Source organism: Mirounga leonina, unplaced genomic scaffold (assembly GCF_011800145.1).
Source record: "Mirounga leonina isolate KUSES-001 unplaced genomic scaffold, KU_Mleo_1.0 Mir_127, whole genome shotgun sequence".
NCBI lineage: Eukaryota > Metazoa > Chordata > Mammalia > Carnivora > Phocidae > Mirounga > Mirounga leonina.
Genome location: NW_023270316.1, coordinates 59309816 through 59326750, shown reverse-complemented (window position 1 = coordinate 59326750; position 16935 = coordinate 59309816). Strand labels below are relative to the sequence as shown.

The window sequence follows — 16935 nt, the reverse complement described above, 5'->3', positions numbered from 1 at the left end:
ATATCTCTCCTACTGTCAGAAATTGGATCAGAAGGGATTGGATTACCAAGAATGGCCGCTGGTTTTGATCATGGTTATGTACATGTGGTAGAGTAGGACAGTTTTATTAATATGCAAATCTATTTTTGAATAGTGTGAAAATCTGAGTTGGTTGTAATTTGAGGCCTCAAATTCTATAAATGAGAGTAAATATAATTTTGAGTCATCAAAAATAGTTACTAAACGCTACTTTAAAATTTTTTAAATGTTGGGGTGCCTGGCTGGTTGAGTCAGTACAGCATGCAAATCTTGATCTTGGAGTCATGAGTTCAAGCCCCACATGTGGCATAGAGTTTACTTTAAAATTTTTTTAATTTTTAAAAATTTGTTAGCATTTTTCGTGTGATTTTTAAGGGCCTATTCAATGCCCACTATAGTCCTAAAAAGATTGTCACTGTCAGCAAAGAACTTTTAGCCTAGATGGAAATATTATACTCACATACAAGAAACAACTAGAAAATAGTGTAGTGTAAATTCTGTCAGGCAGACTTGAAGTTCAGTAGAAGCTCAAAGAAAATGTGGACTTAGACTCATCAAAGGAGACTTCTTAGGTGGAAGATGAGCTGGGCTTAAAGAATAGGTAGAATTAATTCAATGAAGTGAAGAAATCGGAGACTTTCAAGTTCAGGAAACATGAGTAAAGGCATCATCAAGTAGGAAGGAATAACACATATACTAGATCGAAAACAGAGACTGGTACTGGGGAATAGGTAGGGAAATGCATGTAACCATGTTTGAGATTCTTTTCTTTTGCCTAAAGTGCCCTAATTTCTAATAGAAAAAAACAAGAGTATTTGGATTGCCTGCGACCCTTCGAGAGCCAAAATGTGATGATTTGAAGGGGAGATAAAAACACAATTGGAAGGAAATCTAGGATTAAATTAGACAAGTTTACCCTAAATATTAGGGGGTGTATGGATTTTAACTCAGCAAATCAAGTGAGAAATCTTGAGGGGAAAGGATTTTATAGCCAATATTTTACTACCAGGGATATTTTTTGTTCTAGGTAAGATTGATCTTAATGCTATGAGAATGATTGTGAATTAATACCAAAGTACTGTTAAGCCAAATAGTAATACTCCTCTTCCAAATGCCTCTCTAATGTGCATCTAAGCCTTAGCTCAAGTTGTTTACTGTTAGAGTGTCCTTTCCCTCATCTTCACGTGTCTAAATCTTCTCAGGCTATTTACTCCTTGCATTAAATTTTCCCAGTTCATCTTTCCTCCTCAGCCAGAAATGCCATTTCTCTCTTTTGTGCTCTGACCTGACTTAGAACAATTAATAGATCCTGCTTTATAGACAGGGATTATCTTAACTCTTTATTGTATACTCCACAAACTTAACATAGTGGGTGCTTGATGAATGGCAATTGATTGCTGAAAATCAGCAATAATATCTTTATGATAAATTTATTCTAGAAAGGCTGAATACCAGCTAGATAAATACAGAAATGCCTAGGCTCCTTCCTGGTAATTTAAAAAGTTCTCCACCTTTTACTATGTTTACAGGGCTCCTTTGATTCTTTGCTACCTACTGACACTCATGCCTCAAGTCTTATTTATCTTAAAATGTCCTTTTTAAAAATTTTTTAATCAAAGCTGAAACCTGTGGGTAGGTTTATGAACAGTTAGAAGGCCCGTGAAATTTCAGTATCCCTCTGGAGGGCCATTGGTAATCTAATTGATCATCTAAAGCTTGTCAATGAAGTATAGTTTAATTGTTTTCTGTTGGCCTTTGTGTGTCTCTGAGGAGATGGAGATGATAGAATGAAAACTACTTATATTTAAAAATGCTTTTCAACAAACACCATTACCATAATCATAAAAAAACAAATGTCTTGAGCAGCTCCTGTGATTCTTTGAAGTGTATCTTTAAAGTAAATGGTATGCTTCTGAATCCCTCTGCTTACTGGAACCACCTCATTGAGTGAAATAGGTTTTCTGATTTTCTTGGATGATTGTGTAAAAGACTATCCACATCACACCAATGAAAGCTTTTTTTTTTTTTTTTGAAGCTCTACACCCATCACAGGGCTTGAACTCAGACCCTGAAATCAAGAGTCTCGTGCTTTACCGACGGAGCCAGCCAGTCGCACCCCAGAGAAAGCTTTTAGAAATCTAAGACAAAACTGTGGCTCAAATATGTAGCATTTGTTTTCTGCTAGGACATTTAAATCATATTTATAACGTGATAAGGATTTATTTTATGTACCCTTAGAGCTTTTATATAAAATATGATATTTCTGTCTTTTTCAGAACCTATATGTAAATTGCATTTTTTGAAAGATCTGTTGTTGCTGTTGAGTTTGATCTGGCTTTGAGGGTGGTTGATTTGTTATACTTAACATTTAACCAAAAGCCAGGATTTCAACCAGCAAATAAATAATGGTTTATATGACAAAGCAGTTTCCCCTCTGTATTGATTTGCTTTATGACCTGTTTTCTAGGCATGTATTTTGATACCACCACTGCCTCCACTCCAAAAGGTGAGAACTGACTATTGCATGTGTACCTAGACCATGTGGAGAAAGGACTGAGACTGGAAACAGAAAACAGACATTGTATAGAGCAGAGTGCCTGACAACAGCTCACTCTAGTAAAGGGCAATAAATGCCACACAAGATGATCTCTCATCACAAAACTGTAAGTAAATTTGGGGAAGTACAGGGGAATTGGACCGTTGTTCCTGCTGATTCAATTAAAAAAAGTCTTCATTTTATAATTTGTGGCCTGTATGCTGTAAATTAAGATGTACTGAACTGTTAAATAGTGGACTTTCCTAGTTTGTTGATAAGAATTTAAGGCAAAAGAAAGTGCAATATTCCCTGAAAAGTAAACTTGGGACCTTTACCTTGAGACCTGAGGCAAAGGTTACATGAATTTGAATAACTGGGTTAAAACTAAGTAATTGGGCCTTTGCCTGGAAAACAAATTAGAGAACTTTAATCTTGAAATAGCATGGAATAGGGAGACATTAGGGCCTCTTCCAACAAAATAATGGAAGTTGACAAAGTAATGGAATTTTTGGAAATTAAATATAGCAATACTATATACCATATAGAGAAGGATTCTAAGATATAAACTCTGGTGGCAAAGAAACTGGGCATGTGACTGTTACAGTAATCTAGGAGTAAAGAAAACCTGAACAGAATAATAGCATTGAGAATGGAGATGAGATAATAAATTTAAGATATTTCAAAAAAAATTGTAGAACACCATGATGAGTTGGATAAAAGGATGGTGTCAAAAATGATGTTTTCTATACTGGAAGACAATGGCAGTATCACTGAAAGAGGACAGTTAAGAGAAGTGAATGTGAGAAGGAAAGATGTTGTGTCCCGTTTTGGTAACATTCAATTTAAGATAATATCTAGGCATTCCATTTGAAATCCTTTAATTAAAGATCACTGAGTATACAGAAGGGGAATTCTATGTAAAAGTCAGGCTGAAAAGGTAAATTTGTCAGTTATCCTCATAAAGCTGATAAGAGTAGACAAGCGAACTAAAACTGTTAAGGACAATAGATCCCTTTCTTTTATTTATTTATTTATTTATTTATTTATTTAAGATTTATTTATTAGAGGCGCCTGGGTGGCTCAGTCAGTTAAGCCATCTGCCTTCAGCTCAGGTCATGATCCCACGGTCCTGGGATCAAGCCCCACGTCGGGCTCCCTGATCAACAAGAAGCTTGTTTCTCCTTCTGCCTGCCACTCCCCCTGCTTGTGCTCTCTCTCTATGACAAATAAATAAATAAAATCTTAAAAAAAAAAAAGATTTATTAGAGAGCACGCACATGGGTGCGCGAGTATGCAGGCAGGGGGGAGGGACAGAGGGAGAGAATCTCAAGAAGACTTCCCGCTGAGCATGAGCCCCATTGAGGGCTTGATCTCAAAACCCTGAGATCATGACCTGAGTTGAAATCAAGAGTCCAGCGCTTTACTGACTGAGCTACCCAGGCACCCCAATCCCTTTCTTTTAAAAAGAAATACGTAACACACAAATTTACATAAATAAATTGTTTGATTAGGTATGTAATCTTAAATAAACATTTCCAAAAATCAACTCTTTTTTCCTTAGACTGTGATATCCCAAGCTTATGCCTGTAAGAAAATCCCTACACTTAACATTAGTTATGAGCATCAATGACTAATGTGTGTTAATATTCTTGAACTTACCTTCACGTCTATTAATAAAACAGAGATCTTTCCCAGTATTAGATTGAGGGAATGAAATTGAGAACTTAAAGTTCAAATGATTCAGTCAGTTAAAACTTTATAAAATTGATATGGCTTTAATTTCTCAAATGGAAAGGCAGGTAATTGAATTGTGGGAAATGTGCTGGTCTCCAGTTTCAAGAAACAGTACAGCACAAAGACCTGGCATTCTGGCTGAAGAGCTATAATAATAAACAGAAATTTGAAAACCAGGAAGACAAGTTTTCCAAATGTGCAGTTGTGGCATTTCAAAAGAGATAATAACAAGAAATTCTAGAAGATGGCCAAAAATAGGTTTAGATAATTGAGATTCCTTATATGAATACTTGTTTTTGATGGAGAAACACAGTTAAGCAGAAATGAAGTTTCTATCTAAGAGGCCTGTGACTTACTTCTTCTCACTCTAAATCAGGTTTGCTTCTGAAAAAAAGTGTTAGCCAGAACAAATCAAACAGGGATTCAGTAAATTGTAGCCAGGAATTTAAAAGTGGCCAAAGGGGGAAAAATTTAATTGAAAGCAAATATTTTGTTTTTCTAGGAGCTAAACCTGTGTTGTAGGATTTCTATTTAGAATGTCAAAGTATCTTGCTCTGTTTACCTAGTTACTACTTGCTGTGAAAAATAGCCACCTTCATGAGACAGAAATTCCACATTATTCTACATCTTGAATTGATTTTTTTAATATATATTCCATTTTAATGATATGTAAGGAAACCTAAAATGTTAATCTATGCTTCCAAAATAGCATTTAAAAAACTCAGTAATATGTCTTCTGGATATACCAGCATCTTTTAGACCATTTCACCTCAATCCTTGAATCATTTGATTAATCCAAGTTCAGTAAACCTAGGACTTCAAATCAGGTTATCCAGAACTGGGAACATTTTTTTCTCTATTTCTTTCCTAGTTTCATCTGACTTATATGCCTGGTCTGATGACTTCTATCTTTTTAAGACTCCTAAATTGTGGAGGTAAGTCAAGATTTAATATCAATTATGGTCATATAACATTCATTCTGAACTTGTATTCCCTTAACATTTCTTTAATTACTAAGCATTCTTGTAGCATTGCATTTTTATTAACAAATAATGTAAATTCCAATTTTGTCTGGACTGTTTTACTCTGATTAAATATGTGATTTTGTGTAACTTTCAACTAGTTAGTATTCCTATATACATCTATATTTTCATCTTATTTTGTATGCATTACCCAAGTAATAGCATACAAAATAAGATTTTTTTAAGATTTTATTTATTTATTTGAGAGAGAGCGCACGAGCAAAAGTGGGGTTAGGGGGCGCCTGGGTGGCTCAGATGGTTAAGCCTCTGCCTTCAGCTCAGGTCATGATCCCAGCGTCCTGGGATTGAGTCCCGCATCGGGCTCCCTGCTCCTTGGGAGCCTGCTTCTCCCTCTGCCTCTCTCTCTCTCTGTGTCTCTCATGAATAAATAAATAAAATCTTTAAAAAAAAAAAAAGTGGGGTTAGGGGCAGAGGAAGAGGGAGAAGCAGACTCCCCACTGAGCAGGGAACCTGGACACGGGGCTTGATCCCAGGAACCTGAGATCATGACCTGAGTTGAACGCAGACGCTTAACCTACTGAGCCACCCACGCGTCCTACCCAAGTAAACTTCTAATAGAAAAATACCATGGGATTTTTTTCTGTAAGTCTTTAGCTTGAATCAGTTCCTTCAGACTCTTTACATAAAGTGTCATCCATCTTTGAATCTACTATAATACTTGTTTTTCCAAGTGCCTATTCACTGAGACTACAGTGTTCCAAATTGTTCAGTTCAGTTCAGTTGAGACCATTAGATGTCCAGCGCTTTGGGGGGAGTATACAGATCAGTATAAAGCACAATCCCAGTCCTCATCTTAAAAGAACTCATAGGAGCTCAGACATTGCAGCCAGACTTTCTTGGGGTGTCTTACTACAAGAAGAGTAAGACAAACTTCTCCTATTTGGCTTCCAACTTGGGAACCCAAAGAAATTCAGATTCTTACTGGAGTGTGAAATAATGGAGAGTGAAGTGAAATAGAAACACTTGGTTTGGGGTGTGTTTTACTCAACTGATAGAGTAAAAAGCCACTTTAAAATAATGATTTCTGGGGGGGGGGCCTGGGTGGCTCAGTCACTTAAGTGTCTGCCTTCTGCTCAGGTCATGATCTCAGGGTCCTGGGATCTAGCCCTGCTTAGGGCTCCCTGCTAAGCAGGGAGCCTGCTTCTCCCTCTCCCTCTGCCATTCCCCCTGTTTGTGCTCTCTTTCTCAAATAAATAAATAAAATCTTAAAAAAATAATAATTTCTGGATTTGACGTATTGGTATGAAATGTGAAGGTGCAGAATGCTGCCTATCTAAAATTTCTGTGTAATTAGACAAATCTTAGGCACATTTTAGTTCAGGGAGCAAAGTCCTATTTATTTTGCTGTGTGTTGTTGCCCTTTTATTCTGTGCCATGCTTAATACTTATTTCCCATTTACTATGTAAGGTGTTAGCTTTTTAGCCATTAAAAGATTTTTGTGGTTGGATCTATCTCATAGTTTAGGTAAATATTAAGGCATTTCCTAAGCTTAATATTTATGACATAATGAGTTTTTTGGTGAAATTTTTACAGAAATTTTCACCTCTAATAGGTCTGATAGAAGGCCTAATAATTCTTGAAGTGTAGTTCTGTGGCAAAGCTAGTGAGTTAATTATGGCTTTTACTAGGTCATTGGTATTCTAGAAATCTGAGTATTTTTAGTAATATATTTTCATGTCAACTCTATTTCTTGAACTTTGTTTGAAAACTAAGTTTGATGTCACATTATTCTCTTCCATGGGTTCTTTGGCGCCAGGAAAGTAATAAAATTTCCTAAATTTATTTTTAAAAATTCCCTCATAGTGGCTCTTCTGCACTGCTAAACTTGCTGGTAAGGAGTCAACTTCCCCAGCACAGAGGAAAAATAACAGTAGAATAGGGGAGATTTAGAGTGCTCTAAGGAAGTCTTTTGTTATCCCAGCAAGGTTTCTGGTGATGTGACCATTTCTATTATTTGTGATAGAGAACCAATACAAAAACTTATAAAGCAAAACTGAAGTTTATCAGATGTTAGCAGTATAGAAGATAAATTTGAAATAGCTTATGATTCCCTAAACCATATATTATTTCTCTAGCTGCTTTCCTTTGACCATTTTATGTTATTTTGGGATCCTGATTTCAGATATATTTTGAAAGCAGCCCAAATTAATTCCAACTTTACCATAACCTAAGAACTCTTTGTAATTATGACTTATATATTAAATTCAAGAGTAAATTTCAACATTAGATCTCCTTTTTAGAAAATCTTTTTAGGGACAACTTCCAGTCACTTATAAGGTAAATTATTGAGGTTCAAAATAAGCTATTTAGTGCCTTATCCAAATGAAACTGTGGGGGATGGAGAAAAGCTAAAATAAACATAACAGAAGTGGGAGACTAGGGGAGACCCAACTACTAATGGTCCTGTTAAGGATTGACAGACTTTAATGTATCATTGTGATGATTCATATTTATATATATGAGATGGATTGATAGGTGCATATGATTTGATAGAAGGTTTTCAGAGTGGTTTGCCCAAGACAAGCTTCTGGCATTATTTTCTTATAATTTAAAATAACACTGACAGGGCGCCTGGGTGGCTCAGTTGGTTAAGCAACTGCCTTCGGCTCAGGTCATGATCCTGGAGTCCCAGGATCGAGTCCCGCATCGGGCTCCCTGCTCAGCGAGGAGCCTGCTTCTCCCTCTGACCCTCCCCCCTCTCATGTACTTTCTCTCATTCTCGCTCTCTCAAATGAATAAATAAATCTTTAAAAAAATAAAATAAAATAAAATAACACTGACAAATCACTTCAGTCAAGAAGTTAAGAGTTAAGTGATAACTGTATGAAAATGTTAAAGTTTTTTTTTTTTTCCTAAAGCAGGCAAGAGTTTTTAATTTGCCTGTGGTGCATCTAATATATCCCTGTTTTCTTCAAACTACATTTGCCTGCCCCCCTTTCTAAAACAAGACTTTATTTTTTGCATATCTTGATATCCCAGTGACAGTGTCCCACTCTATTTTAGAGTAAACACAAAAGGCTTACTGAGATGATCTTGACAGATGTGTCTCCAGATGCAATAATCTCTAAAATATTTACTAAAATAAGAAACTCAATCTACTCTGAAAGTACACTTTCCCTAATGAATAATATATTTTTTAAATTGGAATATTCTATCTCCTTCTAAAAACCTCTGCATTGTGAACTCGTAACTTTTGAGAAACTAATAATACTTGTTATTCTGATTAAACCCACTGTCAATGTTATGAATTGTTTTTGTGAAAAAACTCTAGAAAGGAAGGCATTGTTTGTTCCTTGCAGTATATCTGATGTCTAAAATAGTATTTGGCACACAGTAGATGTCAATAAATATTTACTGAGTGAATGAATGAATGTCATATATATTATGTTTCCATGGGTAATATATTTCTATTAACACATTAAAAAGAATATTTTATTTCTCAAGTCAAAGTAGTTTTGTGCAAGTATGAATGGCTGAGAACATATTAACATTAATTTATTTTAAAGATTTATTTGAGAGAGAAAGAGTGAGTGACAGCACAAACAGGGGAAGCAGCAGACAGAGGGAGAAGCAGGCTCCCCGCTGAGCAAGGAGCCCAATGCGGGACTCAATCCCAGCACCCTGGGATCATGATCTGAGCCGAAGACAGATGCTTAACCAACTGAGCCACCCAGGCATCCCCTAACAGTAGTTTAAACATTTCCTGTCTTATTATTTGCCAACCTGTTACAATATTTTTTTTTAATTTTTTTTTTTAAGATTTTATTTATTTATTTGACAGAGACAGACACAGCGAGAGAGGGAACACAAGCAGGGGGAGTGGGAGAGGGAGAAGCAGGCTTCCCGCTGAGCAGGGAGCCCGATGCGGGGCTCGATCCCTGGGATCATGACCTGAGCCGAAGGCAGAGGCTTAACGACTGAGCCACCCAGGTGCCCCAACAATATTTTTTGTTTCAGTATTTTTTAACCAGTTACCAGTTTTTTAATAATCTTACCAGCAAAGCTCTATACAGAATTAAACAGTGTTGCATATGTAACCATGGCAACTATATCCAGCTAGTTAAATCACAAAATGTCAAAAACTTACCAGAATAGAAATATTGTGCCCTAGAATATGGTGCTAGCAAGGGAACCAAACACATCATCCCCAAAATTAAGATGACACACTAAAACAACTAAACTGGCTTTTTTGCAGAAAAGAGGGGATAAGTGCCACCAAAAACAAAATACTTATTCATAGGGCTTTTTCTCTTATTGGAGTCATTATTTTCAACTGCTAACCTTGACATTACTAATCTTCAAGTATTTTGCACTTACATTATACATAACCTGTTGAGATACTGTTAGGAAATTTTAAAAATATTTATTTCTTCTCTACAACCTAGTGCACAAATCTATAATTGGTAAATATTTATGGAATGTAAATTCTTTACTAAGTGGAGGGCTTTCACAGGAAAAGTAGTAAATTAACATTTGTATCAATATAAGATAATAGTCCATACTATGCCATTACAGTCCTCCTAAAATCCCTTCCCTCCCCTCCCCCCCACACACATACAGTCTTTCAGGTGTATCTTCTTCCTTTCTTTTTTTTTAAATAGATAATATATCTACATGATCTGGTGAAAGTAAATCTTCCTTCCACACCAAACCCCACTCACCCTGTTCCCTTCTACACAGGTGACCCGTATCTTTGCTGAAAATTCTATGTGTGTTTAAGAAAATGAGTATGTTTCCACAACTGGGAACTATACACACATACACACATATATAATGGAAATATATTTTCCCACTTTATACACTGTTCTGCACCTTGCTTTTTTTCCACTTACAAATATTTGACAATCTTTCCTTAGTTTGTAAACTGTTGCCCTATTCTTCTTTAAGGGCTCCATAGTATTTCATTGTGTGAACCATAATTTACCCATTCCCTATTGATGAACTTTGAGTTTATTTCTAATCTTTTGCTGTTAGATGATGTACTTTCTTTCTTGAATATGAGCTCTTTGAGAATAAGAATTTTTGTCTTACTCATTTTTTAATCCTGAAAACCTAGTATGGTGTCTAACAAATGTTTAACATATGTCTTTGAATGAATTAATTGTACTTTTTAAAAAGGTACTCAGCTGCTTCCATGCAGGTTTTTAACCCTGCTGTGTGTTTGGTGCTCTTTGACTTAATGTTTCCTTTTCTAGATGTTTATTCTGGTGTTCAAAATGACACATATATATGAGGAATTCCTAAAAGAGGAATCACTAAGCCATAGTATATGTATATTTTAAATGTTAGGAGAGGTTATTCAGAAGCTTTTCACCAAATGTAGGTGCTAATTAGTAACAGTTATCCTCTCACCAAATGTTTAGTAGTGCTTTCCACATAGTAGTGTTAAAACCATTGAGTGGATTGAGCTCACATTCAAGTGAAAAAAGTTGTTTTTATGAGGGCATATAAGTCTATACAGAGGAAAGGGCTGATTAATATGCCTGGGAAAAGAGGAAAACAAGGCCTCACCCTCACAGAAGAGGTACAATTCAAAGTAGGCCACCAATCTTCTTTTTCTTCAACATCATCATCGCCATCATGAACAGTTATTGGTGTCTACTATGTGCCAGACAGTGTGTTGAGTACTTTACATTATCTCCTTTTATTTTCACATATCCTATAAAGAGATACATTATCCCCATTTGATAGATGAAGAAGTTGAGGCACAGAGAGCTTAAATGACTTGCCCAAGTCATATAAGTAGTAACTGATTAAGTTGGGATACGAAATCAAGCAGTCTGATTCCAGAACCCATTCTTGAGAGCTGTGTAAGTGTTCATGAAGAAAAGAAAGGGAAAGAGGCATTGAAGGTAGAAGGAACATGTGCCAAAGCACCAAGTGCACAGTGTTATTTAGAGAGCAGGAAGCAGTTAGTGTGGTTTAAGCACCGCTGAGGTATGGTTGCCAGAGACGGCATACTAGGAGACAAGGCCAGAAGTTGAAATGAGTACATATATGACTAACATACATGCCATAAATATGGAATTTCCACAAGAAAATGGCAATTTCTCTTTACTCTAAAAGGGAACAGGAACCTCATTTCTTTTTCTGAGATTGCTCTGACATGATGGTAGTCTCTGGTTTCAGTGTTTTGTTCATGGTGAGAGCTTCAGGCTTTTTTATCCTTTCAAAGCTATAGCATTCACTTTTGTCTTCAGAGAATAGTGTTCTAGCGCTGACTAGGTGGAAGCCTTCCATTAATAAAGTGTCGATTAGTATCCCGAGGACATTAGTTCCGTTGGCCAATTTTCGGTTATCAGGTTTTATAGAAACATACCTAGGACACACAACAGATGTTTGATTATAAAGCATCCCTTTAATAACTAGCAAAACAAAACACATCAATTTGACTTATAACCTCAAATAAAGGCATCATACCATTTTTGATCAGATTTTTTTTGAGACTTCATTTATAGATCCAAATTAGTAATTTCAGAGTATTGAAAATAAAGACCTTCCTGTGATCTCCAAAGTCACTTAAATCCACATTTAGGAATATAACCAACACTGATGAATTTTCATTGAGAAATTATTTTCTGGAGCAAACAATTTGATTAAACAAATTAGCTTAACTTTTTATACAATTTAACAATTTCTAATTTTTGTATTCAGTTGACTAAATATTATTTTAATCAGCTTAATTAAATGAATTGACAATCATTTTAATGAATATTTTATACATTTAGTTTCCCCTCCTAGATCTAATTCTACCCATTATTAGCACTGACATTACAAATTTTTTCTTATTTCTATCAAATACATTTTTCAGGTACAATTTTGCAGATTAAAAATGTCAAGATTTTATTGTCAATTTTTACTCAATAACTATCCATTGTTAAAGAGTAAAGCACGGGGTCAAAAGGCCTCTGGAGTAAAAATGACAAAACTTTGTATTTCCTAGGGGATTCTATAGAACCAATACACATAGTTCAAGAAAAAAGCCAACCTGAAATTTTTCAGATTGGCTGTATGTTAGTTTTAATAATGTCAACATAACATGTCCACATAGATATAGCTATATTACCCCTTTAAATACCATCAAGGATATTTTTATGTCTTTGAGTCCTCTCACCATTTGTTTATGAGATGTGAAGAAAAGACTAACTTACTTCCACAAAGCAACCTAAATTCTCTGTAGTTTTATGGCATAAAAAGAGCCTTTACAACATCCTTTGCCTCCTTTTAACTATGATTAAAATAGAGTGGTTAATTGGGGAGCCTGGGTGGCTCAGTCATTAAGCGTCTGCCTTAGGCTCAGGTCATGATCCCAGGGTCCTGGGATCGAGACCCGCATCGGGCTCCCTGCTCGGTGGGAGGCCTGCTTCTCCCTCTCCCACTCCCCCTGCTTGTGTTCCCTCTCTTGCTGTGTCTCTCTGTCAAATAAATAAATAAAATCTTAAAAAAAAATAAAAAATAAGAAAAATAAAATAGAGTGGTTATTTTAGCTCATGTTTAGAAATTAATTCTAGGCAAAGAAAATACTGTAAGATTTATAGAAGTACAAAGTACATGTCAAAAATGTTTATTATGTTTGATACAGCAAATTTTTCACATTAGGAGATCATTCCATCTAGTCCCAAACCCCAGATCTTGATTGTGTAGCCTAGAAACATTTATTAAAGAGAAGAAAATTATAGCACATCTCACATTAAGACACAAACACTTGCAAGAAATCACTGAGCAATAGTACTTGATTCCTTAGGAGGTCAAATTAAGAAATGAAAGATTTTAAGGCAGAAGGAAAGGGTAGAAGAATGCATTGAGAAATAGAAAATCAAATCTTATTTTAAAAAAAGGCAAATACACTTTTCCATTTGATCCAATCTAAAAAGGAAAGGTCAGATAGAATAAAGGCTACCAAAGAGACTCTAGAATCCTATGACCATAACTTGAGCTTGATAACGTGGTATCATATGAATGACCTTCTGCAAGATGCAAGCCAAGTATTTCACATACTGTGAACTTGAGAGATAGTAACTGAGCAAACTGCTAGGTTAACAAGATCTTAGAATGGTGAATCATATTAATGGAACATACTGAACAGCTGGATGATACGCCAGACTCTTAGGAGCCATCCAGGCTTACTCCTCCACTTCCCACCTTCAAAAAACATCTGAATGGATGATTCAGAACAGGGAGTGAGCAAGAAATAAAAATGATGGCTAGTCAGGCAGTTATGTACCTAAGGTGGGCCTTTCAGGGCCAGAGTTTTCATACAGTCACCCGAAATCCCAGTAATGTCCCCTTACTCAGGTTATCCATCTCTACTTTGAAATTGGCATGATAGAAAAAAATCATAAACACTTATAGGATGGAAAAAAATTCTGAACTTCCAGCAAATGAATACTATTTGGTGATGAAAAAATTTAATTATTAAATAGCTTCTGGTTTTGGAATTATCTATATTGGAAGTTTAAATATAATGCCATTCCTTTTTTTTTTTTTTTAAGATTTTATTTATTTGCGAGAGAGAGAATGAGAGACAGAGAGCATGAGAGGGGGGAGGTTCAGAGGGAGAAGCAGACTCCCTGCTGAGCAGGGAGCCCGATGTGGGACTTGATCCCGGGACTCCAGGATCATGACCTGAGCCGAAGGCAGTCGCTTAACCAACTGAGCCACCCAGGTGCCCAAATATAATGCCATTCTTACATTAAGATGAAAAAAATTTGTACTATTTCTAAAACACAAACACTTAGCAAAGGTAAAAACACTTGGCACTGTACATACAAGAATATTCCAACCTTAGTTTTTAATCTTGTTTCTCAGCATATTTTTTTCAATTATTTTCTCCACATGCATAGATTTTAAAGTGTTTAGTATTTCCAGGATCTTTTTACCTTGCATGTTTCTTCTTAAAATTAATTATACCATTTTTCCTGGGGTTTCTATCTTTTTTTTAAAGGGATCCTCAAAGATCTTTTTTTTTTTTTTAAGAATTTATTTATTTATTTGATAGAGAGAGAACACAAGCTCGGGGAGTGGGAGAGGGAGAAGCACGCTCCCCACTGAGCAGAGAGCCTGATGCGGGGCTTGATCCCAGGACCCTGGGATCATGACCTGAGCCAAAGGCAGTCGCTTAACAACTGAGCCACCCAGGCACCCCGATCCTCAAAGATCTTAATCATTAAATCAAATTTTTTTTAAAAAAAACTGAATAGTTTTCCCTTCTGAATTATTCATGTTAGTGCCCCACCAGTGAAAAGAAAGGTGTATACAGAGATATCTTAAAACACTTTGAGATAAAGATAGGGTCTTAAGTTCTCTTCACAATCAGCCTATTAATTTAACTGGCTCCCTTTTCCCAAAGTGACATTTCAACCTTTTTTGGGAGGGCAGGAAATTATTAAGTGTAGAAACTGAAGAACTGTCATACTGCCCAGTGTTCTTCAGTTGGTAAGTAAAACAAAGGGGTGTGTTGTCAGAGAGACAAACACTGATAGTTCCTGATGGCGACTGCTGAAGTCAAGAAAATATCCCAAACTATGTCTACTTTTTCTCCCCCCCCGCAAAAAAAAAAAAAATTTTAAATAGTATCAGTAAAGAACATATGCAGACTACTTTTTTTTCCTCCTGAAAATTAAAGCCAGCTTTCACAGTTAGTAAAATAATGGTGGGACAGCATTAAGACATTTTTAAGGAGAAAAAAAGTGTCCCTGACAGCAGAGTAGAAATCAGCCTTAGTGTTCAGCCAAGAACAACAGGGGGAGAAAGTGAATAATTGACTCAGGAGCAACTATCCTTAACATACTGACAGCCTATCCCAATATTTTGAGTTGTCTAAGAATGCCAAAGATGTAATAGGATACCAAATTTGCTATGGGATATATCTGCCTTAATGGTGTTTAAAAATAAAGTGAGATGGAGGAAAATCAGTAGTCAAATCATAAGGACTAAAAGAACAAATATACGTAGAGTGTAAGGAAATCAGGAGAAACTACTGAGACTTTACCATATGCCAGCCACTAAAAGAATCTCTTGGGGGAAAGAAAGGTGTTGTCTCAGTCGTAGGCCAAATTCACTAGCAATGGAACATAATCTATAAAATTATTTCCTCTTACAACTTGAATGACCATAGTTCCAATTTTCCCTGGACAGTCTTGGTTTATTCCCACTGTCCCACATAATAAGAATACCTTCTTTCACTCTGAAAAATAGCCCAGTCTGGACAATAATTATCTGATCACTCTACTCAACTCTACTTATTACCCCCAAAACATGTGAGTAATAATTTTTTCCAAGAAAAGTTTCAGCCATGAGAAACTTCCAGTTTTGAGGGGAAACATCAGGAACTGATACAGAAGAGAGATGCTTCAAAGTTCAAAATACCTGACTCCACTCTGGTTATCAGCGGTGCTGTCAGAGCCACACTGGAAAACCAGGTCATGGTAAGAAGGTCTTTGTGGAGGCAGTGGAAGCAAGGTCATCTGCGGAGGGAAAGAGTTACTACTCCAGGTCAGTGCTGAAGGTTGCTCTATAAACACTGTAATCCTCCCAGTTAGCATCTCAATTGTTTTGCTGCAAGAGCCAAACACCCTGAAAAAAGCTTGAGTGTTTCGGCTTAGGAAATGCACTTCCACAAGAGCAGGTCTTGGCTGTAGCAGGTGTTCTTGGTTTAAGAGATCAACCAGAGGATCCAGTTCATAGAAAAGAGCCTCTCTCTGAAGCCTAAGATGGTCTGAAAAGTCGGTGGGTAATAAAAGCTGATGAGTTCTCAAAAAATCTAAGATGAAACTAAATAGAACACCATCTCTGTCCACAAAAATCTGGCCACCAATCATCTTGAATTCTTGGTCTCTGCCATCTATCATTCGTGTCAACCGAGAAGCAGGAAACTGCTTTATGGTAGAAAACCTTGTTGTGAATATCTTCCCTCCCACATTCAAAGTGACCAGTTCCTGACTACTCATTCTTTTCTTGCTTCAAACTAGAAGCTACAGACTTAGAAACTTGTAAATCAAACTCTAGCCATAAATGTTGCTAGTTATATATGATTAAGAAATGGAGGGGAGGGGAAAAAAACAAAAAACAGAGACCTAGATTCCCTCCTAACTACTGTAAAGCAAATAGTGTATCCATAGCTGTGTTTGCAAATTTGAGTTGCTTGGGAACTTGCAGTATACAAAATGAAAAAGGAACAGATGAGGAACTGGATTATTTAAGAAAAACTGCCAATATTTCTAAGGATAGATGTCAAGTAGATCCCTCTCCTGTATTCCATTAAAATATATATATATATCCATGAAAACTTATTGTAAATCTGTATTTTATTTTTTTTTTTAAGATTTTTTTTTTTTATTCATTTGAGACGCAGAGATAGAGAGAGAGAGAGAGCATGAGCAGGGGGAGAGTCAGAGGGAGAGGGGGAAGCAGGCTCCCCGCCAAGCCAGGAGCCCGATGCGGGGCTTGATCCCAGGACCCCAGGATCATGACCTGAGCTGAAGGCAGACGCTTAACCATCTGAGCCACCCAGGCACCCCCATAAATCTCTATTTTAAAAAAAGTACTGGAAGGGGTGCCTGGGTGGCTCAGTCGGTTAAGCGTCTGCCTTCAGCTCAGGTCAT

The 16935-nt window shown here is 36.4% G+C and overlaps 2 protein-coding genes across 2 annotated transcripts in view; one reads left to right on the top strand and one right to left on the bottom strand.

The window, feature by feature from the left end:
* LOC118009458 (translation initiation factor IF-2-like) overlaps positions 1 to 16935 on the top strand; it is a 36967-nt gene that overhangs the window by 245 nt on the left and 19787 nt on the right. The window contains exons 2-3 of the mRNA XM_035003446.1: positions 2486 to 2681; positions 5160 to 5223. Coding sequence (XP_034859337.1) covers positions 2649 to 2681; positions 5160 to 5223 — 97 coding nt within the window. The 5' untranslated portion in view covers positions 2486 to 2648. The remainder of the gene's footprint in view (positions 1 to 2485; positions 2682 to 5159; positions 5224 to 16935) is intronic.
* On the bottom strand, positions 10899 to 16633 carry KCNRG (potassium channel regulator). The gene is made up of 2 exons (XM_035003451.1): positions 15701 to 16633; positions 10899 to 11651 (listed from the first exon to the last, which is right to left on the bottom strand). Exons 1-2 carry the CDS (start codon positions 16279 to 16281, stop codon positions 11411 to 11413), a joined length of 822 nt encoding a protein of 273 aa, XP_034859342.1. The 5' UTR covers positions 16282 to 16633; the 3' UTR covers positions 10899 to 11410.

Coding starts and splice junctions, on each gene's coding strand:
- KCNRG (XM_035003451.1), bottom strand. CDS start 16,281: ATGAGTAGTCAGGAACTGGTCACTTTGAATGTGGGAGGGAAGATATTC. Junction 11,652..15,700: donor GATAACCAGAGTGGAGTCAG/GTATTTTGAACT, acceptor TGTGTGTCCTAG/GTATGTTTCTATAAAACCTG.